We start from the raw sequence: 16,132 nt of genomic DNA, 5'->3' as shown, positions 1-16,132 counted from the left end.
GAAATTTTACAAAAATCGAAAAATCATTTTTTTTTTTTTACCTGCAACAGGGCAGTTTTAAAACCAGAGACAGTGGACAGACTTGTCTTTCTTGCCTGCAACTTAAAGTAATGGCTTTGCTTGTCCAAATGACAATACTGACCAAATTCAGATTTCTTTTTCTCTTGTCCATTTATTTTGTTTGCTTTCTAATTTAAAATACATTTTGAAACCGTCTGTACACAGTAGGCTATGTCTGCTAGCAGAGCTAGACTCCAGTCACGAGTCACAGTGCACATGTGCGGTGGTTTGTCCACCAAAAAAGCGCCAAAAGATCGAAAATAAACTAGCAGAGCCAGAACTGTTCAACTCCTCTGGAGCCACAGCCAGCAGAGAAGCCGGTTTACTTTAGCTTTTAAACCAGCTGCAGCCTGAGAACTGGAGTGTGAGGGGATGTAACACTAAAGATGGCGGCAATGACAAAGAATTGCTGCAAAATAAACATACATCTGTTGTTAAATTTTTTTTTTTTTTTTTTTTTTTTTTTTTTATACTTATAACAATTCGATAATTATCGATATCGAGAAATAAAATAAAATTATCATATCGTTATCGCGATATGATTTTTTTCCATATCGCCCAGCCCTACAATGCCCTGCTTCACAGTTACACACATTCACAGCTGCTGCCCAGTACAACCACAGTCTGACACTGTTGACGACTAGGAGCTGCCCAGTACAACCACAGTCTGACACTGTTGACCACTAGGAGCTGCCCAGTACAACCACAGTCTGACACTGTTGACCACTAGGAGCTGCCCAGTACAACCACAGTCTGACACTGTTGACCACTAGGAGCTGCCCATTACAACCACAGTCTGACACAGTTGACCACTAGGAGCTGCCCAGTACAACCACAGTCTGACACTGTTGACCACTAGGAGCTGCCCAGTACAACCACAGTCTGACACTGTTGACCACTAGGAGCTGCCCAGTACAACCACAGTCTGACACTGTTGACCACTAGGAGCTGCCCAGTACAACCACAGTCTGACACTATTGACCACTAGGAGCTGCCCAGTACAACCAGTCTGACACTGTTGACCACTAGGAGCTGCCCAGTACAACCAGTCTGACACTGTTGACCACTAGGAGCTGCCCAGTACAACCACAGTCTGACACTGTTGACCACTAGGAGCTGCCCAGTACAACCACAGTCTGACACTGTTGACCACTAGGAGCTGCCCAGTACAACCACAGTCTGACACTGTTGACCACTAGGAGCTGCCCAGTACAACCAGTCTGACACTGTTTACCACTAGGAGCTGCCCAGTACAACCACAGTCTGACACTGTTGACCACTAGGAGCTGCGCAGTACAACCACAGGCTGACACTGTTGACCACTAGGAGCTGCCCAGTACAACCACAGTCTGACACTGTTGACCACTAGGAGCTGGCCAGTACAACCAGTCTGACACTGTTGACCACTAGGAGCTGCCCAGTACAACCAGTCTGACACTGTTGACCACTAGGAGCTGCCCAGTACAACCAGTCTGACACTGTTGACCACTAGGAGCTGCCCAGTACAACCACAGTCTGACACTGTTGACCACTAGGAGCTGCCCAGTACAACCACAGTCTGACACTGTTGACCACTAGGAGCTGCCCAGTACAACCACAGTCTGACACTGTTGACCACTAGGAGCTGCCCAGTACAACCACAGTCTGACACTGTTGACGACTAGGAGCTGCCCAGTACAACCACAGTCTGACACTGTTGACGACTAGGAGCTGCCCAGTACAACCACAGTCTGACACTGTTGACCACTAGGAGCTGCCCAGTACAACCACAGTCTGACACTGTTGACCACTAGGAGCTGCCCAGTACAACCACAGTCTGACGCTGTTGACCACTAGGAGCTGCCCAGTACAACCAGTCTGACACTGTTGACCACTAGGAGCTGCGCAGTACAACCACAGTCTGACACTGTTGACCACTAGGAGCTGCGCAGTACAACCACAGTCTGACACTGTTGACCACTAGGAGCTGCCCAGTACAACCACAGTCTGACACTGTTGACCACTAGGAGCTGCCATCAAATGAATGGTTTGAATGTTTCCTAGTCATCATGGCGGTTAATAAAAGCCCAGTAGCAGCTCACCCTGGGGGGGGGAGAGTGTTGGCCACATAGGGGGGGGAGGGGGTGTCGTGGCCTGGCAGCGGGGGGCTCATGGCGGTGTTGGTACAGGGCGGCAGGACGCTCATCATCAGTCTGCCCCAAGTGGCAAAGTTCATGTTCATCTGTGCCGCGCGCAGGAAGTCCTTCCCTGCAACAGACGAGGAACAGGCACCATTTACATTTAGTCGTTTAGTCAACGCTTTTCTCCAACGACCGGTGAGCAGGAAGGGCACAACTCTTTCAGCTGAGTAACAATGTTCATCAAACTGTTGAAACTTGGGTGCTGCAGTGTTGAGTGCATACTAGTAGAGACATATTAGCATAGTAGGAAGTAATATAGGCAAGGAAGATGAATTAGTGGAAGAGTGCATGATAGTAGAAGACAGTAGAACGTTTTCTTTCTTTTCTTCTTTTTCTTTCATTTCAGATATTGATTGAAGTTGATTGAACTTCTCTCCACAGTAAAGTACAAACATATCAGTGCTTTTCAAACTCACACTTCTTTTTTAAGAATAAATATTACAATGAAAATGATTTGGCAGATTATTATCTAAACTAATGACGGAATGTATCCACCCAGTGAAAAAAGGTTTTACATACTTTGTATGTATGTATTCAGAAAGTATACTTCAATTGTGTTAAATAGAGAAAAAAATGTCCATCGTTTGTTTCAGTCTGATGTGTGGTTTGGAGTTTAGTAACTTATTATATTTCAACCCCTCCCCCATCCTCACTCAACTCCAACCTACACATCAGACCAAAATAAAAGATGTAAACAAAGTGCAATACCGAGCAGGGTCTAGGGGCCACCGTTTCGACGGCATTACAGATTCTACCGTTAGTGATGCACTATGTCGTTTGGGGAGAGAAATAAAAAATTCAGATAAGTAAAATAACTGAATAAACAAACCATCCTCAGAATGTGATTCTCTGGAAGACAGTGACGCTAAGATACATGAAATGTTACTTTTTCATTGTTGTTCGATTTTGTTAAAACATCCACCGCCAAAAACGGCTTACGACGGGTTTCAAGGTCATGCGAATTCCGCCATTCCACGGCGTACGACGTTATTGAGATCATATTTCATTTGGTATTCATAATTCCCTCACCCAGCCTCGGCTGAGACAGTGGGACTCGGCACAACCGTGCAACGCTTCAATACCGCCGCCTGGTGGATGATCGGGCGAGTTACAACCGGAAATGGATCTCTGGTGATCTCCGTGCATCTGGGAAATGCGTCCGGCAGGCACATATTGTTGCGGGACTCTAGACACACATCCGTGTATATGGATCGCTGCCATAACTCAATAATCGATATGATTTGGGCGTTTATTTCGCCATACAAACCGGAAATGGATCTAGTCGATCGCCGTCAAATAAGTGTGATCGTTTTCCTCCAGTCTCATCAGCGAACGGTAAGAGGACAGTAACGTTACTTTCAGCGTGATTGTTTATTATTATTAATGCAAACTGCTCTGATCAATATATCACCTATACTACATAAAGCATTTACTGACGATCACGGAATTATAAACGACCCCCCCCCCGTTCATCCGCGCATGATGAGTCATAACGTTTAGGATCGTATTCAGTTGGATTTTTTAATATAGCGTGTAGGGATGTCCCGATCCGATCACGGGATCGGGGCCGGTCACGTGATTTTCCGAAGATCGGGATAAAAAATGTATTAATTAAAATCGGGATTCTTTTTTTATTTATTTTCTTTATTCAACAAACATGACCATGTTCACGTCTTAAACTCATATTGAGGCCTTAGTTTTGGTTTTAAATTGCATATCATCATTAATTTATTTATTGTCACACAGAGCAGAAGAATTTTGCCAAAACAAACCAATAGTATCCAGCTGCAGAACGGCAGACTAGCCACACTCTCAGACCCAAACGCATTTCCTTTGATTTAATTATACATCAAATTATTTATGTCAAGGATTGCAATGCCTCGCTTGAATGAAGTTAACTTTTCACCTGGATAACGTCAACATTCAGGGTGAATGTAATGTGAGAAATTGGGATACAAAATAATAAAAAAAAAAAAAAAAAAAAAAAAATTTGTTGATCGGATTGGGAAAGATCGGTATCGGTAGATACTCAAAATCACATGATCGGGATCGGATCGGGAGCAAAGAAATGTGATCGGGACATCCCTAATAGCGTGTATCACGAATAAACTGCAATCGATAATCTATATTATGCATTTAGGCCTATAACTAGCGTTCTAGGAATTACTGCAGAAAATGATAAAAACATATTTATATTCTAGAAGGTATTTTCGTATGAATCTATGAATGAAAAAGTATAACGTTCCTACATCCTGAACGATAGATAATCGATGTTGAATGGGCCATAGTAATGTCAATTTAGCAATACAATTTAAAAAGTTATAGCCCTGCAAAGAAGGTAAACATCTCCATAGGCTTAGAGTGGTGGCAGAGAGTGGTATGACAGGGGCAAACTGCGCGGCAGTTAATGTGTTAACATATTATTATTATTATTATTATTATTATTATTATTATTATTATTATTATTATTATTATTACAAAAGTATTTCCTAGATGTACGTTTGGCTCGATGATTAAATAAGATAGAATAGTTCTAGAAATGACATGTATAGTAAATATGTTTTGTAAACTAAATACTGCACATTGCACCTTTCAAATACTCTGATACTTAGAATGCAACACTGACGTAAAAAAGCTTCTATGTTTGTCCTTTAGTTTCCCTAAAAATAGCTTGTTTGCCATGTTTGCATTAGTCATTCAAACAGTGGGGCACAGCTAGCAACAAGCTAGCAACAAGCATACTGCTAGCCGTGCCCATTGGTTTCAGTGAGGAACGCTGCCCGACATGCTAACTACCTTTCTCTTTAGGAAAGATGCGCTTCTGTCTCTGCAGTTTGGGGTGCCGTTCGATGACAGGGTTGATGAATTTTACCTGGAAGACAACAAAGGAAGAGGAGGTCAACAAACACCTGGCAATACAAGAAACAAGAAGTTGAGAGTATCGGGGAAGATACTCCACTCCTTCTATTCCGGGGCTGTAGAGAGCACCTTGACTGGAAACATCACTGCCTGGTATGGAAACAGCACGGCACAGGACAAGAAGGCCCTACAGAGAGTGGTGCGCTCAGCCGAGCGTACTATGGGTATTGCACTACCACCCCTGCAGGTCTTATATAACAGGTGAGGTGGTGCAAATCCAGAGCCTGCAGAATAATGAAAGACCCTCACCACCCCAATAACAGCCTGTTCAAGCTGCTGCGGTCAGGCAAACGCCTGCGCACACCAGCAACTAGGACAGAGAGACTTCGGCTCAGCTTCTTCCCCCAGGCCATCAGAACACTGAACTCTTCACACACAAGTACACATGAGCACACACATGAGCACACACATACACACACACAACACACATGCTGCATTCGCTCACACACAAACGGTCACATTAAACAAAATGGAAAGGTCACTTAAAGGAACGAGGAAAATAAAGGCCACTTTAAGGAAATAACTGATGTTCTTGTATAGTATAGTTTAGAAATAGCAAGTATAGCATAAGGATATAGCGTAAAACCATAGCTAACATTGTATTGCACTATCTCAGGACTTTATCATGTCTATTTTATGTCTATTTTATTACCTGTTTATTGTGTCTATTTTATTATTTAGTATTATTGCACAATCAAAGCGGGCATGGCCACCCACATTTCACTGTATGCCCTGGTATGTATGTGACAAATAAACCTCTTGAATCTTGAATTTGAAAAAAAGTTAAAACAAACATTCAGAGGGATGATGTGGATATTTATGTATATGTATGCTTAGGTATGTCTTAACCATAATCGTTAAGCGAATGTTAAAACTCTAGTTGAGTGTGGTATAAAGTACCTCAGTGAACAGCAGTATTACTACAGTATACAGTACAGTATTCCTACAGTATATAGTATTCCTACAGTATTACTACAGTATTACTACACTATACAGTACAGTATTACTACAGTATACACAGTATTCCTACAGTATTCCTACAGTACACAGTATTCCTACAGTATTCCTACAGTACACAGTATTCCTACAGTATTCCTACAGTACACAGTATTCCTACAGTACACAGTATTACTACAGTACACAGTATTACTACAGTACACAGTATTCCTACAGTATTCCTACAGTATTCCTACAGTACACAGTATTCCTACAGTATTCCTACAGTACACAGTATTCCTACAGTACACAGTATTCCTACAGTATTCCTACAGTACACAGTATTCCTACAGTATTCCTACAGTACACAGTATTACTACAGTACACAGTATTCCTACAGTACACAGTATTACTACAGTACACAGTATTCCTACAGTATTCCTACAGTACACAGTATTCCTACAGTATTCCTACAGTACACAGTATTCCTACAGTATTCCTACAGTATTCCTACAGTACACAGTATTCCTACAGTATTCCTACAGTATTACTACAGTATTCCTACAGTATTCCTACAGTACACAGTATTCCTACAGTACACAGTATTCCTACAGTATTCCTACAGTACACAGTATTCCTACAGTATTCCTACAGTATTCCTACAGTACACAGTATTCCTACAGTATTCCTACAGTACACAGTATTCCTACAGTACACAGTATTCCTACAGTATTCCTACAGTACACAGTATTCCTACAGTATTCCTACAGTACACAGTATTCCTACAGTACACAGTATTCCTACAGTATTACTACAGTACACAGTATTCCTACAGTATTCCTACAGTACACAGTATTCCTACAGTATTACTACAGTATTACTACAGTATACCTACAGTATTCCTACAGTACACAGTATTCCTACAGTATTCCTACAGTATTCCTACAGTACACAGTATTCCTACAGTACACAGTATTCCTACAGTATTACTACAGTATTACTACAGTATTACTACAGTATTCCTACAGTATTCCTACAGTACACAGTATTCCTACAGTATTACTACAGTATTCCTACAGTACACAGTAGTCCTACAGTATTACTACAGTACACAGTATTCCTACAGTACACAGTATTCCTACAGTACACAGTATTCCTACAGTACACAGTATTCCTACAGTATTCCTACAGTACACAGTATTCCTACAGTATTCCTACAGTATTCCTACAGTACACAGTATTCCTACAGTACACAGTATTACTACAGTACACAATATTACTACAGTACACAGTATTCCTACAGTACACAGTATTCCTACAGTATTACTACAGTACACAGTATTCCTACAGTATTACTACAGTACACAGTATTCCTACAGTATTCCTACAGTATTACTACAGTATTCCTACAGTACACAGTATTCCTACAGTATTACTACAGTATTCCTACAGTACACAGTATTCCTACAGTACACAGTATTCCTACAGTATTCCTACAGTACACAGTATTCCTACAGTACACAGTATTCCTACAGTATTCCTACAGTATTCCTACAGTACACAGTATTCCTACAGTATTCCTACAGTACACAGTATTCCTACAGTATTCCTACAGTACACAGTATTCCCACAGTATTCCTACAGTACACAGTATTCCTACAGTACACAGTATTCCTACAGTACACAGTATTCCCACAGTATTCCTACAGTACACAGTATTCCCACAGTATTCCTACAGTACACAGTATTCCTACAGTATACAGTATTCCTAGAGTACACAGTATTCCCACAGTATTCCTACAGTACACAGTATTCCTACAGTATACAGTATTCCTACAGTACACAGTATTCCTACAGTACACAGTATTCCTACAGTATACAGTATTCCTACAGTACACAGTATTCCTACAGTACACAGTATTCCTACAGTATTCCTACAGTATTCCTACAGTATTACTACAGTATTCCTACAGTATTACTACAGTATTACTACAGTACACAGTATTCCTACAGTACACAGTATTCCTACAGTATTCCTACAGTACACAGTATTCCTACAGTACACAGTATTACTACAGTACACAGTATTCCTACAGTATTCCTACAGTACACAGTATTCCTACAGTACACAGTATTCCTACAGTACACAGTATTCATACAGTATTACTACAGTATTCCTACAGTATTCCTACAGTACACAGTATTCCTACAGTATTACTACAGTACACAGTATTCCTACAGTATTCCTACAGTACACAGTATTCCTACAGTATTACTACAGTATTCCTACAGTACACAGTATTCCTACAGTATTACTACAGTATTCCTACAGTACACAGTATTCCTACAGTATTACTACAGTACACAGTATTCCTACAGTACACAGTATTCCTACAGTACACAGTATTCCTACAGTACACAGTATTCCTACAGTATTCCTACAGTACACAGTATTCCTACAGTACACAGTATTCCTACAGTACACAGTATTCCTACAGTATTCCTACAGTACACAGTATTCCTACAGTATTCATACAGTACACAGTATTACTACAGTACACAATATTACTACAGTACACAGTATTTCTACAGTACACAGTATTCCTACAGTATTACTACAGTACACAGTATTCCTACAGTATTACTACAGTACACAGTATTCCTACAGTATTCCTACAGTATTACTACAGTATTCCTACAGTACACAGTATTCCTACAGTATTACTACAGTATTCCTACAGTACACAGTATTCCTACAGTATTACTACAGTATTCCTACAGTACACAGTATTCCTACAGTATTCCTACAGTACACAGTATTCCTACAGTATTCCTACAGTACACAGTATTCCCACAGTATTCCTACAGTATTCCTACAGTACACAGTATTCCTACAGTATTCATACAGTACACAGTATTACTACAGTACACAATATTACTACAGTACACAGTATTTCTACAGTACACAGTATTCCTACAGTATTACTACAGTACACAGTATTCCTACAGTATTACTACAGTACACAGTATTCCTACAGTATTCCTACAGTATTACTACAGTATTCCTACAGTACACAGTATTCCTACAGTATTACTACAGTATTCCTACAGTACACAGTATTCCTACAGTATTCCTACAGTATACAGTATTCCTACAGTATTCCTACAGTACACAGTATTCCCACAGTATTCCTACAGTATTCCTACAGTACACAGTATTCCTACAGTACACAGTATTACTACAGTACACAGTATTCCTACAGTATTCCTACAGTACACAGTATTCCCACAGTATTCCTACAGTATTCCTACAGTACACAGTATTCCCACAGTATTCCTACAGTACACAGTATTCCTACAGTATACAGTATTCCTAGAGTACACAGTATTCCCACAGTATTCCTACAGTACACAGTATTCCTACAGTATACAGTATTCCTACAGTACACAGTATTCCTACAGTACACAGTATTCCTACAGTATTCCTACAGTACACAGTATTCCTACAGTACACAGTATTCCTACAGTACACAGTATTCCTACAGTATTCCTACAGTACACAGTATTCCTACAGTACACAGTATTCCTACAGTATACAGTATTCCTCAGTACCTCAGTGAACAGGGTGCCCTGGGGCTCCAGGTAGAGGCTACAGTACCTCAGTGAACAGGGTGCCCTGGGGCTCCAGGTAGAGGCTACAGTACCTCAGTGAACAGGGTGCCCTGGGGCTCCAGGTAGAGGCTACAGTACCTCAGTGAACAGGGTGCCCTGGGGCTCCAGGTAGAGGCTACAGTACCTCAGTGAACAGGGTGCCCTGGGGCTCCAGGTAGAGGCTACAGTACCTCAGTGAACAGGGTGCCCTGGGGCTCCAGGTAGAGGCTACAGTACCTCAGTGAACAGGGTGCCCTGGGGCTCCAGGTAGAATTGATTGATTGATTGATTTTTATTGTGGAGTAAAAGACAGCATCCAAGGGATAAAAACATGAGAAAGTGCAAGCACTTATTTCCATCATGGTCCCTGATTTTGGACATGGACAGACATCATAAAACATAGAGCATCATAATAAAACATACTAAAACAGAGCATCATAATAAAAACATAGAGCATCATAATAAAACATAGAGCATCATAATAAAACATAGAGCATCATAATAAAACAAAGATCATCATAATAAAAAACAGAATAAAACATAATAGCAACCCCATACAAAAAAAAGCACTTCCTACCCTCTCCTTCCTATGGCTATTCTATGCTTCACTGGCTAGCCATTTCTTTGTGGCACGTCTAAAACTTCCCCCCTCTTCGATGTTTTTCAGGGCCACTGGAAGCTTGTTCCACTCCAGTGCTGCAGAATATAAAAATGTATTTGTGCCCATTAGGGAGTTAAATCTTGGCAGAATAAAATCCGTACTGCTCCTTCTAGTAGAGTATGAATGATTGTCACGGAATCGATTAAAATAATTAGATAGATATTTCGGACCTGTATTTTGAACTATCTTGTGTGTGAGACCTAATTTGATGTGAATTACCCTTTTATTGACCGGAAGCCAGTTTAGTTGCCTAAAGAAAGTTGGCCCTAGGTGAGTGCGTGGAGGTAGTTTAAGGACTACTCTAATTAATTTGTTTTGAGCTGTCTGAAGTTTATTTTTCAGGACCTGTGGAGCGCCACTGAACCAGGAGGTGGCAGCATAGTCAAAGTGACTCTGTACTAATGCGCCCGCTAGCATTTTAAGTGTTGCCTGGTCCAGTAGTTTCCCTTGTCTAGCTAGGAATTTTGTTTTCTGGCAGATTTTAGTGTGGGCTTTTTTAGCCATGGCCTCTCCTGTAAGGTGTTTGTCCAGTATGCAGCCTAGATATACAACAGAATCCTTGTTTGTTATTTGCTTCTCACCTACTCTTACCTTCATTTCAATATCTTTACCAAGCCGTTTCTTTGATCCAAACAGGATGGCCTCTGTTTTTCCTAAATGAAGAGATAGTTTGTTATCTGACAGCCATATCTGCACATTTGATAGCTCCTCACTAAGGGTCCTCTCCACTACTGCCAAGTCCTTATGGGAGACCAGAATAGCTGAGTCATCCGCATAAAGAAAAAGGTCTGATGAACAGGCATTCTTCATATCATTTATGTAAATGAGAAAGAAGAGCGGCCCCAGGACACTCCCTTAAGGCACCCCGCAGGTGATCGCCTTGGCTGAGGAGTAGGTCCCGTTTACATCTACCATCTGAGACCTGCCTGATAGATATGAGGTGACCCAGTTCAACGCTGACCAACTAAACCCAATCGCCTTCAATTTAAATAAAAGGACACTATGGTCAACCGTATCAAAGGCCTTTTGTAGGTCCAACATGATCATTCCACAGAATTTCTTTGCATCAATCTCCTTTCTGATGCAGTCAGTCAAATACACCAGACAAGTCTCAGTGGAATGAGATTGTCTAAAGCCTGACTGATGCTCAAATAGGATATTGTTACTCACTAAATATGTATTGATCTGTTCATGAATGATTTTTTCCATGACTTTTGATAGTATACTTAAAATGCTAATTGGTCTATAGTTACCCTTGTCTGACTTATTACCTTTCTTATAGAGTGGGATTACTCTAGCACTCTTTAGATCTGCTGGTACCTTCCCATGCTCAATGGAGAGATTGATTAGGTGGGTAATAGCAGGTGTGATGCTCTCTGCTGCGTCGTTAAGAAACCTAGCAGGCATCTGATCTAATCCTGTCACTTTACTGGAATTAAGTTGATTTAGTCTCTTGAGGACTGCGCTCTCTGTCACTTTACTAAAAGAAAAGGAGTCCTCTTGCAGCTCTAGTTGTGAGTAATACTCATTAACCTGTGCTTCTCCAAAACGCCCTGAATGCTGTGGGAGATCTTTTACCAGATTACTTGCCACTGATGTAAAGTACGTGTTCAGCCCCTCCGCCACCTCTTTTTTGTCTGAGGTCAATTTACCCTCGTGGTTCAAACTAAGGCTGCTAGGTTTGGTTTTTAGCCTTTTGCTGTAGCCTAGATCCTTTAATGATTTCCACAATTTACTGGGGTTGTTCCTGTATTCGACTATCTTTTCAGAAAAGTGGGATTTTTTTTTTTTTTTTTTTCATAATCTCCCTGTTCGCTTCACTTCTTAGTTTCTTAAACTCTTGGTAGTCTGAATTATCCATTGATTTCTTAAATTTTGAAAAACTTAGATTTCTTAAATGTATCAGTTTTAAAATGTCATCAGTAACCCAGGGCTCTGTTCTACGCTTGATCCTTACCACTTTGCTTGGTGCTAGTTTCTCCACTACATTTAGAAAAATAGATTTAAAACATATCCAGGCGTTATCAATATTATTACATTTCAGTACAGTTGCCCAATCTACATTATTAAAACACTCGATGAGAGCAGCTTTGCTGTAGTTTTTCAGAGACCTAATTTTCACTGTATTGTGACACTTAAATATATTTCTCTGTATCTTCCTAGTCACAAAGATCATGGAATGGTCACTGATAGTATATTCTACTACTCCACTTTTGCTTATCCTGGTCCTATCCGATACCAAAACCAGATCAAGAGGCTACAGTACCTCAGTGAACAGGGTGCCCTGGGGCTCCAGGTAGAGGCTACAGTACCTCAGTGAACAGGGTGCCCTGGGGCTCCAGGTAGAGGCTACAGTACCTCAGTGAACAGGGTGCCCTGGGGCTCCAGATAGAGGCTACAGTACCTCAGTGAACAGGGTGCCCTGGGGCTCCAGGTAGAGGCTACAGTACCTCAGTGAACAGGGTGCCCTGGGGCTCCAGGTAGAGGCTACAGTACCTCAGTGAACAGGGTGCCCTGGGGCTCCAGGTAGAGGCTACAGTACCTCAGTGAACAGGGTGCCCTGGGGCTCCAGGTAGAGGCTACAGTACCTCAGTGAACAGGGTGCCCTGGGGCTCCAGGTAGAGGCTACAGTACCTCAGTGAACAGGGTGCCCTGGGGCTCCAGGTAGAGGCACATGCTGTGTCGCTGGTTGTCCAGGAAGTCTTCCAGACGGAGGAACTTGACGCCACACAGCGAGCGCCAGTCCCTCCAGTACACGGCCATCTCCAGCTCCCTGGACTGGGGACACAGAGAGACACAGGCTTTCATTCCTCCTCTCCACAGTCAATGTGATTTACATTAATTCCCCAAATCCCTTATGGTTACCGTCGGTAGTGTGATAGTAAAGGGTTAACCTTCTGTAGTGTGGCAGTGAAAGGGTTAACCTTCTGTGTATTGTCACAGTGAACGGGTTAACTGTTTGGTAGTGCGGCAGTGAAAGGGTTAAAGAGCCCTTTCAATCAACAACATGGCCACCCACTCGGTACGACAGGTCAACCCACTCGGTACGACAGGTCAACCCACTCGGTACGACAGGTCAACCCACTCGGTACGACAGGTCAACCCACTCGGTACGACAGGTCAACAGCACTCAGACGTTTCAATCGTACCAAGGGACAAATCCTACAAAGGAGACAACTGGCCCATTGTATTTGGAGCAGCTCCATATTCTACATCCCAGTAACATCACCTGGAGGGTTGACCTCTGACCTCTGGGGCACAGGAAGAAGAACATACTGACTGAACTGTCCTCAGGAAGAACATACTGACTGAACTGTCCTCAGGAATAACATACTGACTGAACTGTCCTCAGGAATAACATACTGACTGAACTGTCCTGAGACACAGGAAGAACATACTGACTGAACTGTCCTGAGACACAGGAAGAACATACTGACTGAACTGTCCTGAGACACAGGAAGAACATACTGACTGAACTGTCCTCAGGAATAACATACTGACTGAACTGTCCTGAGACACAGGAAGAACATACTGACTGAACTGTCCTGGAGCACAGGAAGAACATACTGACTGAACTGTCCTGGGACACAGGAAGAACATACTGACTGAACTGTCCTGGGGCACAGGAAGAACATACTGACTGAACTGTCCTGGGACACAGGAAGAACATACTGACTGAACTGTCCTGGGGCACAGGAAGAACATACTGACTGAACTGTCCTGGGGCACAGGAAGAACATACTGACTGAACTGTCCTGGAGCACAGGAAGAATATACTGACTGAAGTGTCCTGGAGCACAGGAAGAACATACTGACTGAACTGTCCTGGGGCTCAGGAAGAACATACTGACTGAACTGTCCTGGGACACAGGAAGAACATACTGACTGAACTGTCCTGGGACACAGGAAGAACATACTGACTGAACTGTCCTGGGGCTCAGGAAGAACATACTGACTGAACTGTCCTGGGACACAGGAGGAACATACTGACTGAACTGTCCTAGGGCACAGGAAGAACATACTGACTGAACTGTCCTGGGACACAGGAAGAACATACTGACTGAACTGTCCTGGGGCACAGGAAGAACATACTGACTGAACTGTCCTGGGGCTCAGGAAGAACATACTGACTGAACTGTCCTGGGACACAGGAAGAACATACTGACTGAACTGTCCTGAGACACAGGAAGAACATACTGACTGAACTGTCCTGGGGCACAGGAAGAACATACTGACTGAACTGTCCTGGGGCACAGGAAGAACATACTGACTGAACTGTCCTGGGGCACAGGAAGAACATACTGACTGAACTGTCCACAGGAAGAACATACTGACTGAACTGTCCTGAGACACAGGAAGAACATACTGACTGAACTGTCCTCAGGAAGAACATACTGACTGAACTGTCCTGAGACACAGGAAGAACATACTGACTGAACTGTCCTGAGACACAGGAAGAACATACTGACTGAACTGTCCTGGAGCACAGGAAGAACATACTGACTGAACTGTCCTGAGACACAGGAAGAACATACTGACTAAACTGTCCTGGGGCACAGGAAGAACATACTGACTGAACTGTCCTGGGGCACAGGAAGAACATACTGACTGAACTGTCCTGGGGCACAGGAAGAACATACTGACTGAACTGTCCTGGGGCACAGGAAGAACATACTGACTGAACTGTCCTGGAGCACAGGAAGAACATACTGACTGAACTGTCCTGTGTGGTCTTCCCCTTGGAGTAGACTCTTTATCACTACTGTAGAACCAGGAGGCTGACAGTCAGAAAGCGGTGGTGGGAGAAGGCAGCAGCAGTGGTGGGAGAAGGCAGCGGTGGTGGGAGAAGGCAGCAGCAGTGGTGGGAGAAGGCAGCAGCAGTGGGAGAAGGCAGCAGCAGTGGTGGGAGAAGGCAGCGGTGGTGGCAGAAGGCAGCGGTGGTGGGAGAAGCACCAATATTGGGCTTTTATGGGCAAGGCTTTCAGATTAGTGCGAATGTTGGAAGGATTAGCGGTGGGATTACACAGAGACGCTCGCCAGAGTGCTCTCTGCACATCCAAACCACTGTGCTGTTCTGATATTCAGCCTGAACAACCCATGGCCTGGTCTTAAAAGGACCATACCAGTCTTTTTGACAAGTGAGTTCCAAGTAAACATTCTCTTAAATTAAAATTATGTAATTTTTCTCTTAAATATCTGGAGAAAATTGCATACGAGAAATTAAGGTCTGATTCATCAAGTGTTCTTTTTTTTTTAAGATTTCTTTTTTAGCATTTATTGCTTTTCATGGTCAGACATGACCGACAGATGAGGAGAGGATGAACGGGAGAAGAGGCACGGAAGAAATGCGACAAATGTCACCGGGAGCGGGAAGCGAACCCGGGACGGCCGCGTAGGGCAGTAGGGCAGTAGGGCAGTAGGTGCACTACGTTAGGGTGCACTAACGTGGTGCGCCACGAGGGCAGTAGGGCAGTAGGGCAGTAGGGCAGTAGGTGCACTACGTTAGGGTGCACTAACGTGGTGCGCCACGAGGGCAGTAGGGCACCCCTTCATCAAGTGTTCTTAACCCCCTGTAACAACGATAATGTAATCTGTAATTTCACAATAATGTAATAACGTAACCAATAATGTAATAAAATGTCTGATTTATATTAATAATAACTTTATTTTAACTGATATTGTAAAATGTTTGACTGATATTGTAATAACCTTTTACGGATAATGT

The 16,132-nt window shown here is 42.7% G+C and overlaps 1 protein-coding gene across 1 annotated transcript in view; it reads right to left on the bottom strand.

Annotated features, from left to right (window-relative positions):
* pkn3 (protein kinase N3) overlaps positions 1 to 16,132 on the bottom strand; it is a 229,440-nt gene that overhangs the window by 88,851 nt on the left and 124,457 nt on the right. Inside the window, exons 9-11 of the mRNA XM_084324775.1 lie at positions 13,042 to 13,185; positions 5,037 to 5,112; positions 2,142 to 2,307 (exon numbers count right to left, since the gene is read on the bottom strand). Of these exons, the coding sequence (XP_084180901.1) occupies positions 2,142 to 2,307; positions 5,037 to 5,112; positions 13,042 to 13,185 (386 nt within the window). The remainder of the gene's footprint in view (positions 1 to 2,141; positions 2,308 to 5,036; positions 5,113 to 13,041; positions 13,186 to 16,132) is intronic.

The sequence above is a fragment of the Notolepis coatsorum genome (assembly GCF_963971535.1).
Source record: "Notolepis coatsorum genome assembly, chromosome: 11".
NCBI lineage: Eukaryota > Metazoa > Chordata > Actinopteri > Aulopiformes > Paralepididae > Notolepis > Notolepis coatsorum.
Note: the sequence above shows the minus strand (reverse complement) of the source record. Positions and strands in the feature narration are given on the sequence as shown.